General features: G+C 46.4%; 1 protein-coding gene across 1 annotated transcript in view; it reads right to left on the bottom strand.

The window, feature by feature from the left end:
• camkmt (calmodulin-lysine N-methyltransferase) overlaps window positions 1-24,086 on the bottom strand; it is a 70,703-nt gene that overhangs the window by 7,614 nt on the left and 39,003 nt on the right. Inside the window, exons 4-8 of the mRNA XM_027011585.3 lie at window positions 17,797-17,857; window positions 16,573-16,627; window positions 14,946-15,009; window positions 12,848-12,914; window positions 11,561-11,635 (exon numbers count right to left, since the gene is read on the bottom strand). Of these exons, the coding sequence (XP_026867386.2) occupies window positions 11,561-11,635; window positions 12,848-12,914; window positions 14,946-15,009; window positions 16,573-16,627; window positions 17,797-17,857 (322 nt within the window). The remainder of the gene's footprint in view (window positions 1-11,560; window positions 11,636-12,847; window positions 12,915-14,945; window positions 15,010-16,572; window positions 16,628-17,796; window positions 17,858-24,086) is intronic.

Here is a 24,086-nt window from a genome sequence, read left to right as displayed (position 1 = left end):
ATTTCTGCTTGAGTGCTTGAGTGTAATTGAGAGTGAGCTAATCAGTGAGTGAGTGTACAAATGTGTTGTGGTGTGTATAAGTATTTGTGAGACAAAACGTTGCAATCGCGCGTGCGTGTGTGTGTGTGTGTGTGTGTGTGTGTGTGTGTGTGTGTGTGAGAGAGAGAGAGAGAACGCGAGACTGGCTGAGCACGAGCACTCTTTCTGCTGCTGCTTTGAGTCTGAGCGGTTACTGAGTACAACATGGAAGGCCCAAACACACTTCATTATTTCAATCGGCAACATTTAGGTATATTGTAAGCAGAACAGTTTATGATTAAATCATAAAATCACACTACAAAACACAAGCAAGCATGGTCACGACAGAGCTGCAGCCAAACCTACACGCTGCTCCCTCCTTGCATTCCCTGCAGACCAGGTGTGTTCTCCTAGTGTTGCAGGACGCTCATCCAGTCAGACCAGAGCAAACAGTCCTGCTGATGAAAAAGTTTCCACTCAGAGCACCGTGGGACGTTCAGGTGTTTGAGACGCTTTTAGGGATGACCCCACTGCTTGTGCGGAGTCTTGGCCATCAGCGGCCGAACTGCTGACCCTGTGTTTTGGGTGGAGCAGGTCAAAGCGCACAATAAAGGGTGAGCTGAGGGGCGAGGCCGGCAAGGGTGACCCTCGATCCGGGCGCTCAGACGCCACTCCCTCCGCACTTCCTTTCTTACTTAGCCTCCAGTCATGTGACACCATGCTGCATTAACTCAGGCCCCACCCCAAGTCCTTCGGTAGAGTTTCGATCATGCTGCAGGAGAAGACAAACTACTGTATACATGTATCCACAACACTTGGTACGACTAATAAACCAGTTCTCTTTCACAAAAAATGAGCCCTCTAACAGACCACATTTTTAAATTTTTCTTTTCTTTTTTTTTTTTTTCCTGCAAACATTTTGCTGAACTGCTGGAATCACATGATCCAGCAAACTCATTTTGCTTACTCAGGCAAAGCTTGAACCATGTTACCTCGCGCTGATGTTACACCATTAAGGTGCTTTTAATGCATAGCAGAATATGTCGTAATCACAATATGAAGCAATAGATGCAGTTCATCAGTCTATACAATGAAGCCATATCCAGTCTTATTTACAAGTAGGGAAAATTTGCATATTGCTAAACTTATTTGCATGTCTTTGCTCATTTGATGGTCTTGGATATGTATAGAATATTTGAAGCATTAATTTTTAAGCAAAATTGTAATTCCCTACAATAAATGATGTGTCAAGTTATTAATAGATAGTTATACACTGACGATTCTAAAAAGAATTTTCCAAAAGGAGGCAAAATCTGACAAAACATACATAGTAAAACAGGTCCTGATATGTAAACAACTCTGGAAAATCAAATATGGAGGAAGCAATGTAAACTGAAAAGCGCTATTAAAGTAACATCATAATGGGAATTATAATACTGTGTGTTGTGTATGCTCATGTGAAGCCTTCTTTTAAAATGAAGGTCCCCTCTCTGGCCAGACGGCACCACACAGCAGGCCAGGGTCAAGCAAAACAATCTGGAACAGACTGTACCATTAGAGGCAAACTGCATTGTGCAGTTTTGATTTCACACCGCACACACAAACAGACAGGCATTTACATGCGTCGCGCACACAAACGCACACACTCTTTATCTTGGAGTCCACACTTAGGCAGCTTTGAGAAGGCAGACATGCCAGGCAGTGCTAGCCAGGCAGCCAGTTACAATAACAGCAGCATGGCCTCTGCGGGAATTCCACATCAGCTTTAGAGCGCTGCCAAGACGCCACCGCTCAGCCATCTTTGTGTGCGATGTATGCAAGGGAAAAAACAAGGTGCTTGCTTCCCATAGTTATAGAACTACTGTGCCTTTGTTCAGGCAAGGGACCACAGGACAAATGGGGTCTGTTGTGGTTTACGACCAGTAAGAATTTAAAAGTTGTACGTCGTACAATTCGTGCACGTGCACCCTCTGAGGTGTACTGTGCGTGTAAAAGCCATATGGCGTCTGCTCCAATCTGCAAAAGTGCAGTCGAATCTCTGCCCTGCACAAAAAAAGCCTCACAGTCTTGAGTAGACGCAACGCTGATGGAGGACAGAAATAAAGCAGGTTGCTGTGAGCTTGATGGGTATTCAGGACAAGGCTGGAACTGTTACCTTTGCTTCTCTCTCGCTCCGCCTGGGGCGAGGGGCTCGCCAGGAGCCTCCGCGTTCTTTGGCGCCTGCCTGGAAGACTGTAATTAATGGCAGCAGAAGTATGGCTGTTGACCTTTTCGCAGGTGATCGTCGCCGCAGCGATGTTCATTAATCGCACAGAGATCCCTCTCCTGAAGGCGGCAATTAAGGCCGAGTGGTCGGCCAGCGTGGCGGGGGGGGGGCGGCCGCTGCGCCGTGACTCATCCCCGAGCGCGCGCGTGTGCGCACGCGCCGTGTCACCTTATTACACAAATCAACCACATGCTGGTCGTCTTCTGTTCATTTCACCTGCATATTAGCTGCCATTTGGGTGGCATTAGAATAATAGTAGGCTGCGCTGGGTTTGGGTGATGGCTGAGGCAGGCACACGTGTCGCTAGTCGGCCCGTGTCAGGCTCGTCGGCCTCACGGCTTCTTCTGGACGTGCTACGCGCGAAACAAATTGTAGATGGGTTGTTGCAAGTGCTAAGCATTTAATAACATGTTAGTCTTCGCTACTTAACTACTGTTAATTTACCTACTTTGTTAAATGGTGGGACGGAGAAGCAAATACCATTTTGACAATAACATATTTGAAGGGGCTACATAAATCTAAATGCTGCACTCACTGTCGACATTGTTTTGGGTGTTTACGTATGAAACGTTGCTCGTAAACAAGTTTTGGTGGAATACTTGTAAATATATAATATATATATTTATAGCATAAATATGTTTTGATGGCTGCTGCATATGCAAGTTATTTTAATTGTTTAAATTACTATCCCACTGAGGTCCTGTAATTTTCACATGTCTCTGACTGTGGATTAATAATAAACTATAATCATGTGCTTCTCAGAGGGTCTGTACCACATGGTCTATAGTCCATACACATGTACGCTTTGTCTGGGATAGGGCGCGCCCAGGAGCGCACACAGAGTGGTGTAGCCCCAGAGTTCCCTGTCAGGTGGTAGGTCCTATTTGTTATTGTGTCCCAGAAAGCCTATGGGTTGCCATGTGTGACGTTTTAGTTTGTTTTACCTTTCTCATAAAAGAATATCAAGTTTTGCAAACAAAGGGATCTCGTTCCTTGCGTTACCTCTCTTAATTCGGCCACTTCGTCAGCTGCCCTAAATGTATTCAGTACCTTAGTTAATGACTTAAATAGCAAGTATATTTCAAGTATTTTAAAATATTATTTAGGATATATTTTGAATTTTTAAATGTGCAACAGCTATGCTGCATCATGATACAACTATATTACATTTCTCTGTGTTACTAGTTTTTTCTTTATGCAACAATAGGTGGTGAATTTGTAACTGAAAAAAGTCAACTATTAAAAGCACATAGGCTATTTGAGATAACAAGGTCTATAGCAATATTTTTCATTTGAAAACTTACTTTCTACTTGTTAGCTAATCCTTCAAATTAAATTAGGCCTATATGCATTAGCTAATCCACAAGCGTATATACAAAATGTGCTCTAAATTAACCTATTAAGCTATAAAATACAAACAGAAAATAAGATATTGCGAGTTTACACCTAATGCAAAGTGTCACTACAATTTCAGCCACACAATTTTCCAGCAAGGGCTTTTCTGATAAGTCTATATTTGCTCGTTATTCTAACAACAGCGTTCCAAGGACTTTAGCCACTCCCACACGACAGCGTTCTGACTTTAGCCACACACACACACACACACACACACACACACACACACACACACACACACACACACACACACACACACACACACACACACACACACACACACACACACACACACGACAGTTCCGTGTGGAAAGCAAAAATTCACGAGTTTGATTTGAACCCAGGGGCATCGATATTATTTTGTTTTATTTCAAAACGTATTCTACGAGAAAGTTATTCATAGACTACCTCTAAAGGCCTGTTTACACCTTGCATTAACATGCATTTCCAGAACTTTGGCCAAATTTTGTATACACTTCTCACTGAAATGTTTTATGCGATTTGATGCGATTTTACTCTCCCCTGTAAAAAGCACACCGACACAGGCCCTACACTCCTGTTTCACCTCCTACAGTAAACATGCCCAGATAGTAAACAGATATCAGCCCACTCAATATGGTCAGCCCCCCGCAGGCTATAACCTATGCCACTGCTGGGCCACCCTCAGACAAGATTATCCCTAGCTTTTTTAAACTAAACATAATACGCATTCCAATAATTAAAAACATGTGTTATAGCCTACTGCCGTCACTGCACTAGACTCATTACAGCTGGTTTCTATAACCTTAATAACTGCCTTCTCGAGGCACTGATGTTCCGCCGAGAAGAGCTGTGTGACGAGAGTCATCATCATCACCAAGATATAGTCTAGCGCACAATGGCGTGTCCATGATTTTACAGGCTACATGAAGTGGCAAGGGGTGAAAAGAGCACACTAAGGAGTGGCATCGGCAAATCATTTATTATGGCAAAGCCGCATTTGCAGAATACATTATTTTTACCTGTAAAATTACTGGGCATACTGACATTACTGTGTTGGCTTCATGTTTGCTCTGTACTTCCTAATGCTCAAAGGACTTGGTTAAAATACCAACAGTGCTACTATAATTATTTAAAGGACCAATAAGTTATTTTCCAGTGACTCTTTTTCCCCATTATGAAACAGCCATTTCTGACACCTAGTGGACTGGATGTTTCAGAAATGTTGTACCAAATCTATTTTAAATATGGCTGCCTCCATGCAGGAGACCATAAATTACAAAGCAATTTGATTCATCTCATGTGAACTGCACTTTAGGGGGAAAAAATTAATAATCCCTTTAATAAATATTGTCTGCTAGTCTACCTTTTGGTGGTAACATTTACTTATTGCTTTTTTAAACCAACTTGAACTAATTCTGACGCATCAAGTCTAGTGCATTAAATATGAGGGGAATATGTAATTTTACGCAGAAACAAAAAGTGAATTACATGCATCCAAGGCCAACAATTAAGTGAATGGTACACTCAAGGATGTGCTAAACCACACGATTGATCTAACTAGCAGGTTTACATAGATAGATGGAATGGTGCAGTAGGCTAAAAGACTTTAAGCAGTGCAGTCAGTGTCTTTCACAGAACGCTTCCCAGTAGGGAGATGCACATTTCAAGGCCCTGTTGCTTTTTATTTCTTAAAAAAAAAAAAGACACCCATTCCCCCAATTTTAGGCATCACCGATCAACAAGTGCAAAACTACCCACATAATTTTACATTTGTAAATAAAATGTAAGATTAATGAAATAAAAAAAACTACACACTGTTAGTTAAATTCTTGCAGTTTCCTGTAAACTAGTGTAAAGAGCAATATTTGGCCATGCCCATGCTAGCACATACAATCTTAGCTAATGAATTAATTCAAGTCTTGAATGGAACAAACTAGTCTCCCCTAAGATTTTATTGTATTTCCTTTAATTTTGAAAACAGGACATATGATTTAAACATGTAAGAATAATCATAATAAAACATTGTTTAAAACAGACTATACAGTTTTGCTATTGCTGACACTGGACCAGATACTTCCCAGTTGCATTCATAACGAATGGGCGGTTCTCATTAGAACTTGCCACACTAAAGCATAAATGAAACTGGAGTTGCATTTTCACGGCACAGATGCACGCAGAGAGTACATTCATACTCGCGCGTTCATCTGAGAAGGATTCTGTGAAACTACACGACTACGCGAAGCAACGCCACGCGGGGCGGCAGCACGCGACCAGAAGCGCCGCAATTGCACCAGTTTTGGCGCGCACGCTCGCCTCTGCGACGACGCGTCAATTCTGACCCTGCCTTAAAGCGGAGAACTCAAAGGATAAACGCGCCAGTGTAAACGCATGTAGATGCGCTCTGCTCAGATCTGCGCACCGTCCGTGCAGACCTGCGGCACCTACGCCGGGAATATACAATACAGTCATTATGTACCTCATAATAATAACTCATATTTGCTAGAACTGTTACTACATGAGAGCTGATCCAATGACCATCACTGCTAGTGCACTCGCATGGGTCAAGCACAATCAGTGAGAGGCTTCAGGAACCTCAGGAACATTGCAAAAGCTGTGGTGGATAAATAACCACAATCAATGAAAAACTGCCTATCCCTGAAAACCAATATGGAGTTAGCCACATTTATGCTTCATACCAATACTTGATTTATTTTTTAATGATTTTTCAGAGGGAAAAAATCCAAAGCTAAGATAGTAACGGTTGCGCTGGTAGCTGTACTCGTTCAAATTTTCAAGCCAAGTCCATTCACTTATAAATCAACTGCAGCTGTAAACAAAGACATCTTGAGGAGAGTTCATGAGGAAGCCTAATAGCAACCATAAGACAAAGACAGAAGCAGTAGATAGGTCACATACTAAAAGGTATGACTGACTACTGAGAACCATAAGAGGAAATAATGAAGGGAAAGAAGTATGGAGGTCAACCAAGAAAAATGATGCTGGACTGGTCGCAACATGGAGAAGGCAATGGATAAGAGCTTGTGGAGAAATTGGAGTCTGGACCTGTCAAATGATGATGAACAGGAAGAAGAAGAAGACGAAATTTGCATGCTGTTCTGTGCCACTCCTTGTCCTTTGAAGACTCAGTTGGCAATTAAGGTTTACCTTACAGAAACTCATCTTTAAAAATAAAATCTCTTAGCCATTATGTTTTTCGCCAGCACATAACTCTTTTAGTGTCCATTAACATCCTATTATTAGTGCTAAAGAACTTCTTGGGTAAATTTCAGGCCCACATCACGTACAAGAGTAAGGAGTACTTATTCCCCATGTATGTCAGAAGTGCCAACAATTTGCTGAGCCGTGTCAGTGTGCCTGGAATGGGACTGGTGCAGTGCTTGGATGGAGTGCATTTGATGAGCATGGACTCCTTAAAACAGGGCCTGTTAGGATCCAGCTAAAGGCAAATGGCCAGGCATATGCAGTTTCCACAGCTCACAAAGTGCCCATACCTCTCAAGCAGAAGGTAAAAGAGGAGGTGCAGTGAATGGAAAAGAATGGGTTTATTGAGCCAGTGACAGATTCAGACTGGTGTGCACCAGTGGTGCCCATTCCAAAATTCAAAGGCAGTGTGCAAATGTGTTGACTTAAAAAAACCTAATTGAAGCTGTCAGGAAGGAGAGGGATATCCTGCCTACTGCTAAAGAAATCACGGCAAAATTGAGTGGTGCAACAGTGTTTACATCACTGGATGCAACATTTGGGTTTTGGCAGATACCCCTACATCCAGAAAGCAGCAAGGCAACAAAGTTACACTGTTTGAGAGGCATTCCTTTAGATGACGTCCCTTTAGCATCACTGGTCTTCCAAACAAAACATTTCCCGACCTAGAAGGGGTGGTGGTGTTTACGCATGACATAATGGTCTTTGGTCATGGCATGGAGCAGCATGACCAGTGCCTGAGCAGGGCATTAGGAAGGACTGAAATGGGTGACTTGAAGCTGAATGAGGCAGAATTTCTGATCAGACAATGTCAACTCCACTTCCTTGGCCAAGTGATTGACAAGTCAGATGTGAGACTAGACCCAGAAACGGTTAAGAGCTATCCATGAGATCTCACCACCACAGAATGTCCAGCAGCTAAGGATTCCTGGAAGTACATCCTTAATCTTTCATAGGCATGCCAGCCATTACATAAGATACTCAAATCTAAGAAAGCTTGGATATGGGACCATCCGCAACAGGTAGCTTTTCAACACGAAGAGACACTGTCTACTTTTCCAATTCTGAAATTCTATGACATGGTGGGGGCTACTTCTGTCTCAGCTGATGCCAACAGCTTTGGCACTGAAAGAGTATTGCTATAGCTGCATGACAGGTGTACTGAAACCAGTAGCATACTGTTCATGACACTTATCTGAGGCTGAGACCAGGTATGCCCAAACTGAGGAAGACTTACTTGTGTTTGGGCTGGTCGAGAGCTTTGAGAAATATCTGGTTGACCTGGAGACCTTCAAGCTGGCAACAGATCACAAGCCCTTAGTATTGCTGATGAATAATAGAGACTTAGACAATGTTCCGTTATGGTGCTACTGACTTTTCATGTGGCTAACGAGATTCAAACCAACTGCTGAGTATGCACCAGGCAAGACCATGGTTGTGGTGGACACTTTGTCTTATAGCCCTCTCCTGAACCCTGAATGGAACTCACTCCTATATAAACAGGCTACGCTGCAAACATCATTGGAAGTATGCGCCTGTGACATCACAAAAGCTGGAAGCCATTAAAACAATCACGGCAACTGACAGTAAAGTGCGAATGGTCCTGAAGTACACCCGGTCAGGGCAGCCACCATACGTAGGTGATGAGCCAGCACCTATCAGCATGTTCTTTCTTATTCAGCACGAACTGTCAGAGCACATGGGTATAATGACCAGAGGCAAGCACGTGCTTTCCTTGTGCATGGAGAGTAGAAATCCTTGACGGGATACATGACGGGCACCAGGGTCTAACCAAATGTCTAGAGCATGCAAACACATCAGTGCTATAAAACAGAAAGTGGAGACTTGTCAGTTATCTTGAGAGATATGATGCACACAGAAAAAAGAGCCACTCTTTCCAACACTGCTTCCAGAGAGTTCATGAAAGAGACTGGCTGTTGATTTGTGTGAGTACAACAAACATACTTACCTTATCGTGTCAAATTATTTTTCAAGGTTTCTAAAGATAACCACCTTCAAGTCGCGCTTAAACCGAAGGTACTTTTTGCTAGATTTGGATGCCCAGATGAGGCGGTCTCAGAAAATGGGCTGCGGTTTGAATGGCATGAATTCCAGGAGTTTGCAACAATTTGATATTCAGCACATCATCTCCAGCCCAAATAATGCTCAAGGCAATGGGCAAACAGAGAGAGGAGGAGTTCAGAGGTCAAAGGAAATCCTAAAAGAGAAGGATCCACTATTCACACTAATAAGTTACAGAGCAGCACACTGTTTCAGTATTGTCAAGGAGGTGAACAGATTAGTTCTGTTATTAAGTTGGCAAGCTAGAAAATGTTTGCGTTAGGAATGAACATTGAAATGGGTTTAGATTTTAGAATAAGTGTAACTGCTACATTGCTCCAATAAATAATTTCTTTATAAAAGTGGGGGAGATTTAAGGTAATGTGAAATGCATAAACGTGTATGGCCCTTTAAAAATGTACAGTGCTGAACACAGCGATGTGTGATGTATTTGGAGATTGTCGCTGTATGTAGGGGCTCAACAAGAGTTCCTGCATTAAAACGTGTTTCAATCTGAAATCTTATAAATACTTCTAAATAAATACCAAATACTAAATCTAAATAAATACTACATTTTTTAAATATTACATTAATTTAAAAAAAGGTGAACAGATCATATTCAGATTTGGCCAGATTATGATCAGATCACTCAAATCACATTCAGAGGGGTTCCAAGCCAGACCCTGACCACACTTAATAGGCTACAAGTGAGATATGACTACTGAGTGCTGACAACACTCGCACCTTTGCCAAATCTAAAGCCCAGTCCCAAAATCCCCAGTAGGGGTCGTGCGGTCCATAAATGTTTGTGCACGTGATGACTGCGAAGCTGTAGGTCAGTAGCAGAAACATTAGCGGTGCTGACGTCTGCAGAAAAGACAAAGCCTTCTCCTGTGCCAGGGCAGACAGTTCATTGCTTTAAATGGTTTCCTTCAATATTTGGTAGTAGCTGCGTTCCGTTCCACAGGGTCCCTAAGCAGTACCCTTGTATTCCCTACACACTAAGCACGCAAACTGCAGTTGATTAAATCATTCATTCCGAATGCCCTGCCACGTCATCGCACAAAGACATTATGCTTATGGCATTTGTTTGTTTGTTTCCCCTGACAGATGAACAGTTCCTTTGTTTGCTAGTGTGGCTATCAAACTACAGAACTGTATAAATATTACGGTAATCCCATGCTTTGTTCATAAAATTAACACCCGGTTAATGACTAAACAGCTTGCTATAGCCAATATTTATGTAACTAACATTAGCTTTAAAAAGTTACATTTAAATAGCTAAATTTGATTTCGGGCTGATTTGGTGACTTTTATGAACAGGTACCTTCCAGATCATCTGTAGGTTTGAGTAAAAATTCATGACATAATAGCACTTATGCACATACCTCTGATATATTCCAATTTATTTGCTGCTTGCTGCTAATCAGCAGGCTCAAGTCTCGTCAAGTCACACAATAACTGAGGCGTAAACTCTTTGCATCACTACCTGCATATTTTTCTTCTCTGTGTGCAGTTTGACATTCTCTTTGGACTGAGCACTTTCCCTCCCTATGGTTTGTAATCTTGATTGAACTTTAGTCCACTTTGGAAGGAAGTACTAGAGGGACTGGACTGCACTTCATTTACAGTATGAAGTAAAACGGAAGTGATGTCCGTATTAATGTGCTTTTCATGTGGGAGAGTAAAATCGAATCTCATCTGGTCACACAGAGGATGCATTATACTGAGAAGTGTAAACAGAATCCAGCCAAAGTATACCCCGATACGGTCCAGACATTAAACGCATGTTTATGCAAGATGTAAACGGGCCCAATAAGACGCATTACCTTGGTTCGGCAACAGCCAATCGTTGGCCGTTAAACTAAGGCCAGAAGTGTGGATCTAATCTGATGGGGGAATGGCAAGGGAGCAACGTAACATCACTTGCTTTACATAATTAGCAAAAATCACATTTGAACTTTGCAGTCAATTTTACCTCTGCTCAAGGGAAGCACACGGCACAAGGATAGAAGAGACAGACCGAGAAAAAAAAAAACAAATCAGCGCTGAGATCTATGTTAAGAAGCAGGCTAATTGAAATGTTTGTGTTATTCTCTCTCTCCCTCTCTGCCTCTCTCCCTGCTCCTCACACGGGCATAATTATTTGCAATTTGCCTAAGACATCCATTTGCTGGGACGCCGAGCATGAAAAAAGAGGCAATTTGGGGGAAAATGGAAATGCCTGGCGGAGTTAGCTGAGGGGAAGTAACGTGGTGCCAACCTCGGTCTGACTGCTGCCATCTGATAAGCGTCACGCGCACCCGCCAGAATATTAGCGCGCAGCCGCCAGGCCAACGAGCCCCGGCGGCACTTTTTTTTAGGGCATGGAGGTGTTGTGACTGGAACTGGAGATACAAGCAGGGACGGCACGGGCGGCTGCTCCCGTAGACGTTGGAACGCCTGGATTAGAGCGCGGTTTTGTGCGTGTCCCATGATTGAAAGCTAAAACATAAGTTTGCATTTAGCGGTTCATGTCAATAGCGAGGTGGGGCGGTGGAGGCGTAGGCTGAGATGAACTCAGTCACGTCCGGATGTGTGGGTCAGAGCCTGCAGGTCCGGTAAGTCCAAACTCACCAGTCAGCGCACAGCACCACGTCAAAGCGGCCCTCCAAGGCGGAGACATCCGCGTGGCTGTCCCATCTCACCACCCTGTGGAAGAGCATTGGACTGAGCACTGGAATTCCAAAAATGAAAAGATAGAGAAATAATTTGGGGGGGGGGGCGTACAAGGTGGAAACAGCAGGAGAGCATGTGTGTCTGCAGCTGAGCAGTACGAGGTGAGGCTGGGTGTTCTCACCAACTGACATCACTTTGGTCCCACCGTAGCCAATTCTACTGAACCAGAACCTCAAACAACTAGTCACAATGGGTTTTATTTCCTCGCTGTCTCTCTCTTACCACCCATCTCCTGGGGATGATTTTTTTTTTTAGGTGGGTGAATCTTTTTATTAATTAGCCATTATTAACAGTCAGTAAACAAAAATTATGTCTTGTGGAAATACAATCTCCTGTCTCTGTAGGGGGCTAAGGCGGTTCTTCACAGAGCTGAGATTCCCCCCCACCCCCCCATCCAATCATGCGCGACCTTCGCCCCACACAAAGCGCGTGTTCTGACAGGAAGCCTAATCTCCAAAGAAAACAATCAGAGTAATGCCAGCTAATTATACATTTACTCTTGCACTCCATCAGCCCGCAGTAAATATGAAGGGAGGTGGGAGGTGTGTGGAGGGGAGAGGAAGAGAGCAGTTAGATCACTGAACACCAAAATTAGTTTAGGTGATAATGCATTTGAATAGTGACGCGCCGACTGTGAGCCGTGTTGTGGGAAACATGGTAGGTGTGTGTGGGCTTGTGTATGTTTCCCTGATTCTGCAGTGACAGCAAGAAGCATCACCTTGTCAGAAGGACACAGATGAGCAGATATCTAGTTAGCAGTATAACTTGGTGCAGAGAGCAAAAAGAAGGCTTTTGGTCCTGTTCACCAGCTCTAAGCAGGGAGACTAACACAGGTAGTCCACACACACACACACACACACACACACACACACAAACCCAAACACCCCTTCACCTCACATGAGCCCACATGATACAGCACTACGGCATGTGCTATTGCAAACAGCGACCTTGTCTATCAGGACACTGACGTATCTAAAATGTTTGTATCTCAATCATGACACATTCCAGCTTTTCTGAGTGCCTGTGCTGAAACACGATATCACCAAATGATACGAGTTATGAGTACTTTATGGAACCGGTCAAACTGACAGCAAGCAGATCATTGACGTGTGCTGAATAAATCCTGTGGAGAGTCTGGGCGGGTTACTCCAGGCAAGACTGTGCCTGTGGTAGCCGAGGCCTCACCTGCAGGACACGGCGGCGGATCGGAGGAGACCAGCCCGTCTGTTCCTTTTGACAGCTCCACGCACGTCTGGCACATGCCGTTCAAGGCAAACACTGTCTCTCACACAGAACATTCACTCCCATACAATTTTTTTGCATATCCTACACATGGGACTCTTCCCATCACTCTCACTCTGCTCCAGTCTCTCATCCTTGGATTACCGGAGAGCACAAGATCAACTCATGCAAAAGCTTCCCCGTGGACAATCAATAGAAGGCTTTTAATGTGTAGCCCCTGCTCCCGGCGGGCCCGCCCTCAGCATGCAATACTGCTGGATTGGTGGCAGGCCTTCTATTAATAGGCCAGACTGTAGTTTTAAGCCATTTCAATTAGGATTGAGCCTCTTTCCCCCCTGCTCGGCCTTTCGCTCCCTCTACACACCAAACAGTGGCGGTGGGTCCCATCCACAGCGCTTTCTGCTCAGAGGCGCTAGTGGTGGTGGGAGGGTGAGGGATGGACTCGCATCACTCAAGGTGCCATCAGTCGCCGAGGGGAGTTTAAGGTGTAACCTCACAGTCTGACATGTTGTCTCACATTAACATCTGTGCATGCTCATACACGTACACACACGCACGCACAGTCCATTTAAGTAGTGGAGTGGAAGCACTACTTTGCATTTGCATGAGAAACCATTATGAAGAATTTCATTATTTCCTTTTATGGATCCTCAGCTCTCTAAAACAAGGGGGTTCAAAACAGTTGACAGAAAAACAGATTTTAGTCAGTTATATTCAAAATAATTTGGAATTTAGAATCATTTATAAACATTTGATATTCTACAGACTGTGCATGATCTCAAATTTGTCTGTGTGCAGATCAATCCAAGTACCTTCATGTCTGTGAGTGTGAGCTTCAGAGTGGTGGCCCTGTAGCAAGGCACAGCAGCAAGGAAGATCTTGGAAGAGTGGAGAACAGCATGGAAAATTCAAGAACAGCAGGGAAGTGCAGGGAATAGTCCCAGTGTGATCAGAGAACACAGGAGGAAGAGCTCTGCTCTCAGGCAGAGATGGACCCCAGACTGTGGAGCTATTGCCTCAGAGGCCTTTCTAAATGAAACGGTGTGAGCAGTAACAACCCCTGTGACGTGTAGCTCTGGCAGCAACTCTATCTCATCTCCCATCCTCCTGCCCTCTACTGCCGCTGTCTGAAAACTCCTCGTTTTCCTTCTTCACGGACGAGGCACCAGCAGCCTGGTCCCTCCAGACACTCTCTCCCTTCCATTCTGTTTTGCTCTGTGCAGGTTCTTGTGTCGCCGCCAACGTCCGGCAGGCCGCAAGTATTCAACAAAAGGTCCAGCGTGGTGCAGACGACAGTCGGCGCACCGACAACGCCGCAGTTTTGCCTGCAGTTCCCGGCAGCGCGGTGGCCGTCGTCTTTCAGCTTTTGTCCACCAGGGGGCTTGCAGGCATTATGATCCCACGATGAAGAGGAGGTGGCAAAGGAAGAGGAGGAAGAGGAAGATGATGACCACGACCGTGGCAAGGGAAGGAGGGCAAGAGGGCGTGTCCCTCGTTTGAGTCGCTTGTCCTCGGAGAGGGTGAGTTAATGGAAAGAAGGGAGGAGAATGCAAAAGTAGGACAGAGAGATGAGAATGTGTTGCAGGGAGAGAAAGCGAGCTGACACAGACAGCAGTAGCCATCAGCCACGTGAGTATGTATTAAAGGTGCGAAACGGTGGTCCGGGGCGTCTGCCAGATGATCAACCACACACTCCAGGGGTGGGCAGAGAGAGAGCACACGGATGTGTCAAGGTGGTCTGCGAGAATGTGTGTTAGTACGGCGTGAGGGGGTTGTTTGTGTGTGTGTGTGTGTGGGAAAGGTGAAATGAGAACGCTATTAAACTGTGTGAAGAGTATTTGCAGGTAGCAGATACTAATGGTCTTGCTCCTCCAAACAGAACAAGGTTTGTGAGGCAGCATTCACTAGACAATACACACACACACACACATCCATTTTTGCAAATTTTTTTTTTGCTAGTTTTTGGTAAAAACTGGTGCAAGATATAAGAAAATTAAAAACACATTCCCCCCCACACACACACACAGAAGCTGAAGGATACTCTGGATGGCCTTCTCATTCCCATCAGATAGAAGCACTTCCTTCACGTCAGCGCACACTGCAATCTGAGAGAAAAGAAACCGAGATGAAAACCAGAGAAATCAAAACAAAACAAAACAAAACATCACTCTTGTGCGCACGCACGCACACACACACACCTTGGAATTTTAAAACCTCACTCCACACAGACCACCCCTCTCTCTCTCTTTCTCTCTCTCTCTCTCTCTCTCTCTCTCTCTCTCTCCCCCTCCCTCTTCTCATCTCTCCCCTTCTGTCTCCCAGCCTGTTTTTTTTTATTTTTTTATTTTACGTCTGCATTATTTTAATCATTCAATCAAATCAGTCAATACTTTTATCATTCCCCGTGGCGGGGAGCCCTCTATCTTGCTATCACTCTGTTGGGTAATTGCATTGTGACAGGGGATGATGGCGAGCGCCGAGCCTTTCATTTGCAGCACTGCGCTTATCAGACAGGGCCATCGCGCTCCGCTGTCACTCCGCACTCGGCTCGCCAGGCCTGCCCGATGCCCTTCATATAACTTTGCACTGCGAAGCCTCTGCTTTTGTGCTCGCACTCTTTCTCCCTCGCTCTGTCATCATGCCCCCCCTCCACTCGTTTGCACCGTCTTTTCATTCAAGTGGTTGTCTTTATCAGAGGTGTGCGCGTCGCGTACTCGTGAAGTGTGTGTACGGGCAGAGCTGGGTGTGTGGGCGTGGGTCTGCGCGTGTGCGGGCGTCCGTGTTGGTGGCATTCTTAGGATGTCAAAGCAAGTCTGTATAATTTGTGGTCTGATCTTATGTCTTTGCCTTTTCATGTGTGTGAGTGTGTGCTTCCACACACACACACACACACACACACACACACACACGAGAGAGAGTGTGAGAACGAGATTGCAATGAAATGAAGTGAATGAAAAAGAGGAGAGAGAGCGAGAGGGAGACGGAGGTCCCACTATAGAAAAGCTGAGGTCGCTTAAATGCCAGTTACAGGCGGCGTAACGTGCAGAGCTGAAGCGGCCAGGAGCTCAAAGACAGATCTGCTCTCCGCATCTACCAGGTCTGACGCAGGCAGCGTTAGGGACACGGCGCGTGCCAGAGCAAGGGAAAAAGGGAAACAGATGATTGAAAGAAACACTGCATCCCTGTCTGTTTCCCTGGAGGAGAAGGGAGGAGAGGAGACATACGAGGGAGGGGGGGGAGGGAGGCTCTGTGCTGTGTCCCAACATGGCGCTATCGAGCGGAGGGATAAAGGAAAGCTGGTCGTATAAAGACGCAACAGAAGATCGATCAGGTCTACAGCTTGTCTATCTGGAGGGATGTCTGTAGGCCCCCGTGCTCAACATACCTGCCTTTGGGTGGGTGTGTGTGTGTGTGTGGGTGGGTGTATGCACACACGTAGGCATTTGCATGTTCGGGCTTGTGTGGAAGAATGCCCATGTGGAGTCGCTCCATTGGTCGGCGGCCACTGAAGTGGAAGTGTCTGTGTATTTGAACTCATTTCATATTACTTACAATATGCCTGTGTTTGGGTATCCATGCTGAAATTGCGCATTTGCCTATGACTGTGGGGTGTGTGTGTGTGTGTGTGTGTGTGTGTGTGTGTGTGTAAATGCACATCTTTGACTTACCATGAGCCCAGCAAGACATGTCATCCCTCCACCCAACTCACACACAGCAGAAGCCCTGTAAAAATAAGAGAGAGAGTGCGAGAGAGAGAGACTGCATGAATATTGAGCCTGTACTATAACTCTAATTAACTGCGCATACCTTGTCTCTGTAGGGGAGTGCCATTGATTAGAATGCAATTCCACTTGGCTCATTGATTTCAACTCTCTCTCTCTCTCTCTCTGTCTCTGTGTGTATGTGTGCGCATCGCTCTCTCTGGCTGTCTCTCTCTGTCTGTGTAGAAGGAAGTGACATTGTCCTTTTTTCTGCTGGAAAGGTGGTATTGAGGTGTAGCAGTAAGATAAGTTAATTAGAGTTCCAGAGATCTCCCACAGTGCCGTTTTCAGTGTGTATAGAGGACAAGCTTATAGGCCTACTCAAACAAAACTCAAACACATGCACACACAAACTCCATACTCTAGAACCCAAGTTAAAAAAAACAAAACAAAAACAATGAATCAAACTGAATCCAAATCTGTTATAACATCTTTCATGTCAGCCAGACGTCAGTGCACCAACTTTGGCACCCACTGAACTGAAAGGGTGCAAGCGTTGCACACATGTGCGTAGCGTGTGAGCCCTCAGAGGGAGACCCTGAAAGGAGGATGAAGGGCTGATTGTTGCAAGGAGTGCAATTAAAAATTAATGTGCACAAAGCTGCTAGCATGAGCTTCACCAGGGACAAAGGCCCACTGACAGGTAGCTATTTGGCTGTACAGTGGGCTAGTGGCGAGAACGCCGGCAACTGCAGGGCTCAGGTGGAAAGATGGGGAGCCACCGTAAACTGGCTGGTCCCCACCCCAAACCCCCTTTCTCTCTCTCTTCTGCTCTCCTTCATCGGGAGCTCGCTCTCTTTACGTGGAGTGCTTGATAACGGCTCTGCCAGATTGCACCAGGGAGAAAGCCTTGGATGACACAGAGACTTACTAGTCTCTCTTACACACACACACACACACACACACACACACACAGTGCCCAAGGGCTGAGCACCCTGCGCTTTGCCTGTGTATGCCCAGTTGACCTTCAGCTGGCGGCTACATGATCGATAAGCCTCTCTTCTCCTCCTCTGCCTCTTGAATGTAAAAACAGGAAATCAAAGGCTTGTGTGCCGCCTTGAGTGCAAATCAAAACGTGCCCCTTACCTCTCTGTCAAATGGCCTGGGCCAGAGAGAGATGCAGAGACTCACGTAAACATTTGACGTTTCTTCACACAGTAGTAGGCCATCACCTCTTCAGAAGGCCAAACACCTGAGAGGGAAAAAGCGAGAGAAGCTGATGAGTGAACGAACGTGAAAATGAAACACGGGTCAGGGGTCAAACGCAGGTGCTCAAAGCGCTGTTAAGACAGCAGTTACAGGGCTGACACGAGGATAATGCCGTCAGTTCATCGCATGACCCTGCAGACGAACGCGTATGCTATGGAACACTGGCCCAGGGCCGTGGGCCGTCGGGGGGGATGTCCCACTAACCGAAGGACAGAACTCGCGGCTTGCTGCTTTCTCTCCGACACCGGCTGCCGTCTCGAGCCTTTCTGTTCTACAGAGACCGTGCAGTTCCTGTAATTCAGCTCCATGGAGCTCCCTCAGTCTGTTGCTACACACACACCCACCCACCCATCCATCCATCCACCCACCAAGCACATTCTGGATACTTAGAGCCGGGGACGCTGGGTGAGGGGAGAGTGGGGGTCCAGCATGCGATTATCTGAAGGAGCAGACTGGTGGTGTTATCACCCACAGTCAGCCTCTGCTTCCTCAGCCTGCTCCAGCAAGAGCCACAGTGGTGCTATTGTCTCTCAAACACACACACACACACACACACACACACACACACACACACACACAAACATGCGCGCGCACACACACACACGCACACTCACCCTGGCAGCAGAAGAGATAAATCCACATTTCAATAAACTTCAGCCCTGGAGCTGCTGCTCTGATGAGGCTCTGAGCTGTTGTGGGTTGGTTGTGTGCACACGAGCGCGCAGGTTTGCACGCACGTGGAGGCGACATCGTCCATCCGTGGCTACGTCGGAGAGCCGAGACACGTTTGACGCAGGCGCACGGGACGAATCCCGCAATTGTCTCAACGCTTCCGACGTGTTTTGCCTGCCCGCACGCGCGAGAGCAAATAAAGACGTGAGCGTGTTGTGCTGCTTGTGTGCGCGCGGGCGAGCGGGCGGGCGTGCGGGCGGGCGAGAGCCAGAGTGAGAGTCGATAAAATAAGCAGCTTATGTCCCGTCTTTAACAGAGGCCTGTTAATGCCTGTCTCTCTCAACCTCTCTGCAGCATCAACCCAAGATTAACTCACCCGAGCAAGATTTAATAATGCCTATTGATAAAACGTCAACATATGCCTGTGCCATTAAACAGTCCACCCTGCTTGCTATTCTCCTCATCTGCTGCAGTCGGCAGACTGATCAGCCATGTGACATATTGAGAGGCCGCCGTAAGATTTATCAGGAGAAGGTATTAACAAGGTGGGGGGGGGGGGGGGGGGGGGTCTCACACACACACACACACACACACACACACACACACACACACAAACTTGACACTCAGAGGTCACAGAAGACACAGAGAAACTTGCCAGCGAAAGGTCTCTTGTTGTCTTTCCAGAGAAAATGACACAAAGCTGTTGTTTATATAGATATTGCATTGTGAGTGTGTTTTCAGAATATGTTTTCTTAACTCTTTGAGGCCTAAGCAGAGGAAACAGAAGTTCTTAGGTACTTGAGGGAACCATGTGCTACTGCGCCAAGATATTAACTTAATTTTTCATACTGCATCACTGCCTTGGACCGAAGTTAAGTTTTAGGACTGTTCAAAGACATGTCTAATTAGTACACAAACACTGCAACAGGTCCTGTAAGTGATTATAGGCTCCTAATGGAGGTGTGTGTGTGTGTGTGTGTGTGTGTGGGTGTGTGCACGCGCGCGCGCAGCAGGGGGCACGGGTTGAGATGCACTTGAGGAAATGAGAAGCTCATGAGGTGATCATAGATTACTTTCCTTCCTGTGGATAATGCAATCACTTCTCACCTTCAATTACCAGAGGAAAAACAGAGCCTCCCTCCCTCCCTCTATACCTTCATGCCTATTTATCCCTCCTTTTTCCTGTCGTATTTCTGTGCGTCCCTCTCTCTCCTAAGAGCGCTACTACAGAACATGCCAACTGCTGAACAAACAACAACCCATTTACAAGCAAGGGTGGGCATGAGCATGCTCACATATACTCTTGCACTCTGCTTGTGCACATATGCGCGCGCATCCGACCCACCCACCCCCACGGCTTATGTATACTCTCAGACACAGAGAAGGACCTATTTTCAGACCAGAGCAGCTTATAGGAGCCTAATGCCATAGACCTCTAGGTACACAACACTTATATCTTAACCCGCAACATGCTTTGCTTCGTATTACATCAGGTATTAACCAAAAAAAATGTAAATGTTGAATTAAATCTCAGCCCTTGAGTTCAGGTGTAGTCTGTGTAGACTGTTATATTTGTTATATAATATACTGTAGGCATGTGCTCAAGCAAGTTAACACAATCCTCTCCATCCATCAGACTTAGAGCTCTGGGCTGAGTGCAGTCCTGTCCCTGTGAACTTTGAACTTTGGGAAAGTGCAGTGGCTGGCTTATCCTGACACCAGGGCTGCACACTAATCACATGAGCATGGATGGGTCCAGCAGCTGCTCCACGCACTCACTCTTCTCATACACCCCCCCCCCACACACACACACACACACCCCCCCACCCGCCTTGGGTACATACACCCTCTGAATTATGTGTTGCTTTCACACATAACCAAAGCATCCAAGTCAGATGAACAAGCGTACAAGGACGATGGATGCTATGGCCATGAGTGCTTCATATAAAGTGATCCCTTTGGTTTATGTCAGTAGGCTTGAAGAAGGCCAAAAGCAAGACATCCACATAGTAAGACGACGGCCAGACACCGACTAAGAAAAAAAGAGCCAGACATAGATGTGGTGTGTGTGAGCATGTGCAGGCTGCCAGGCGGCCTCGAGCTTTCTCCAGATGATCTCCACATTAACGCGGGCCTCCGATAATTCTTAAGCCTCCTCCATTTCAGATCCAATAACGGATAAGAGCGCATTTCAGCATGATCAACTGCCAATCTGTTCCCTCACACCGCTACTTTAGTCCCACTCAGGATTACTGGATGGACACACACACACACACACACACACACACACACACACAGATACACTCACACAGATAACAAGAGCCACTGTGCGGCGCCACTCAGAGCACAAACAGACTTTGGTCCTCAAAAAGGGGATCTCTCTCTCTCACACACACACACACACACACACACACACACACACACACACACACACACACTTCTCCTCACATAGGACTATGTGATCTGTGGAAGACCATACCTTGGTTACCAGCTCTGTATTTAATAATAGCTCTGACAATGCCATCTTGTTTCAAACAAGATTTATGGAAGTTCTCACTTTTTCTTACTGTTATGATTTTTTCTTTTCTTCCACTCTCTCTCTCTCTCTCACACACACACACACAAAAAAAAAAAAAGCAAACAACAACAAAAAAACGATCAACAAACGCTCTACAATCTCCAATCCTCACACCGAACAATAAAAAGACTCGCCGCTAGCCTCCTTACCAAAATGACAGAAAAGGAGGGGGTAAAGCCTCTCCGCTTTGCCCAGCTGCGCATACGAGTGTGTATTTTAGAGCGGCGGTTCTGAAACACGGTGCTGCGGGGCAGATAAGGCCGTCGTCGTCCTCCTCCTCCTCCTCCTCCTCCTCCTCCTCTCAGTAAACAACTTTGGGGGGGGTTTGGGATTAGGGTGCCGGCGCGCGCCGTGCAACGACGCGAGGAGGGCCACCGCTGCATTGTCGCGGCAAATCTCCGCTCTGCTATTTAACCGTCGGCCTGATATCTTACTCATCTGCGAGGGGGAAGCCGAAACTGGCGGAATCTCGTCTGCGTGGTCGGCAGGTCTACGGATACGTCAGCGCGCGGGCGCGAAGGTCGCCCGGCCGCAGTGGATTGATCGGCAAACGGGCGCGGGCCGCTGACAACCCCGGATTACGGCCCGCGCGCAGGTTTCAAATTGCCCAATTCCCCCCCCCCCCCCCCCCCCCTCGAAGCGAGGGCTCGCTAAAATTACAGCCCTGTCACCTTCCCAGGCTTTATTTGGGCAATGTTAATGTATATAAACAATTAAAGAGAACGGGGCGACGGAGGGAAAGAAATGATAGGGGGAGGGTTAGACGGTTAACAGAAGCAAGGGAGGGAACAGCTGCAACTCACCATTCTCTTGGATGAGAAATCGGTTTTAGATTTGGATTAATTTTTAAACAAAAACACACACACACACACAAAGAAAAGGGTGGTTTGATTTCGCTGAACCCAATAGGAAAGGCTGAGGAAGGGTGTGCACTCAGGTGCGTTTTTAGGCCCTTCTAGCCAACACGAGCTCAGCACTTCTATCTACTGCAGTGTCCGCGCATCCATCATTACATTTCAGACAACGTTTGCCTGAAGAGGAAGAGAAGAGTCCGTGTGCACGATCGTTACGGGATGATGTGTGATGGCTTAGGATGCAGTGTCCAGTCCTGCAAGTAAGTGTGTGTGTGTGTGTGTGTGTGAATAGGCTGGATTCTGGTGAAGAAGTGTGAAGAGTTACACCAGTGAACAGGCTTCCCCCTCCCCTCATCAGGGATAGTGCTCGCTCTTGTGACAAGGGTGTGCTACTGCTAAACTGTAACCATGACAACACGCCACACTGGTACTTTTGACAGGTACGAAAATGACCCCCACGTCCACGCTTATCGTTCAGGCTGCTTACGATATTCTTGCCACGGCAGCACGATCTGAACAGAAATGATCGCTGATGATGATTTTGTGAACAATGGTGTGTGACTGGAATGATTTGCTGCAGTTAACAGTGATTAATAGAGCGCATTTAAGTTCACACCTCACTCGCGGTTTAACAGCTGCGATTTACCAGGACACGCAGAACATACAACGGCATCACGGGGAAGAGCTTTTCAATTAAGGTTCAGTTAATTGTGCAGCCCCTAGCTTAGGTCAGACATTACGAATAAAGATTTCCTCTTTCTCTGAGCACAGTGGCGGTGTGCTGATGAACATGAAGCGAGCAGGTGGAGGCTGGATGGAGGCAGGGAGGTGGAGGTGGAGAGAGTACAAGAACCTGCTGCTCCACCCCACCAACACCACCAATCTAAAGCACTAGGAGAAAATAAATCAGCACACCAGGGGGAAAAAAACAAAACAACAACAACAACAACCAAAAGAGGGAAATACACAGAACGTACGAGGCCTGGGCTAGCACCTGGAGAAGCAGCGGATTCGACAGGGAGGCTGTCTGCATGTCCAGCTACTCACTCGCTCGATCAGCCCTGCTTTTCCCTGGGCTGCGCTGGGACTTCCAACTGGTCTGGTTGTGGGTGAGGGTGAGCTGTGTGTCTGTGCGTCAGCCGATTACCTCTGAGCAAAGGGACGCTCCTGATTGCACACCAACATTCCTAGCATACATATACATGTTTTTTTTTTTAGTACATCATCATAGGGACAGTTGGTCCCTAGAAAAACTTAAATATATTGCATAAACACAATACAAGCACACCTGGCAGCCTGTACAAAAAACAAAAAAACGCAACTACATACACAGCAGAATTAAAATGCATACAAAATCTAAATGAAAAGTGAAGAGAACCAAAGGAAAACTCCTAATGCATGTGGGTTGTATTTAGAAGATAAACTGAGGTGGGTATGTACAGTTGTCTGGGTGACTTGGCATGGAAGCCTTTCTATGGGGCCAACCTGGTGCTGTGGAACCATATGCTGACGGTACCATTCACTGCAGTATGCAGACTGCTGCACTCTCTCTCTGCCTCTCTCTGCCTCCTCCCTATCTCTCTCTCCCCCCTCCCCCCCGGACAGGCGCAGCACCTGCAGGCTGCGCTTTGCGTCGGTGCTTTTCTCTCTAAACGAAGATGAGTGCGCCGATATCCTGGGGCCAGCTCAGGGGGCCTCTATCTAACCCAAAATGATTTTTAGCACGCCGAGTCAAGCACTTCCCAGAAGCAATGTCAACCCACTGCCACAGCTCAACACCAACCCCCCCCGCGCAAACACACACACACACACACACACACACACACACACACACACCTCTCCCTCTCTGCTTCCATCTCTCTGTGGGGAGAGAGAAAAGCCGAACAGACAGGCGGAAGTTAAAAAGCTTAGCAGCGAGGGTCAGCTCACGACACAAGGGCTTATCGTTTTTCTGTCGCTCCCCTGTCGCTCCCCAAAGAGGGGACCTCTTTTTCTGCTCCCCCCCCCCCTTCATTCAGGTGAAAAGATTACTACTTCCCTTGCGTTCTCTCTCTCTCTCTCTCTCTCTCTCTCTCTCTCTCTCGTGCACACACACACACACACACACA

The sequence above is a fragment of the Electrophorus electricus genome, chromosome 12 (genome assembly GCF_041902795.1).
Source record: "Electrophorus electricus isolate QZ-2024a chromosome 12, ASM4190279v1, whole genome shotgun sequence".
Lineage (NCBI taxonomy): Eukaryota > Metazoa > Chordata > Actinopteri > Gymnotiformes > Gymnotidae > Electrophorus > Electrophorus electricus.
This window is presented reverse-complemented; position numbering and strand designations above follow the sequence as displayed.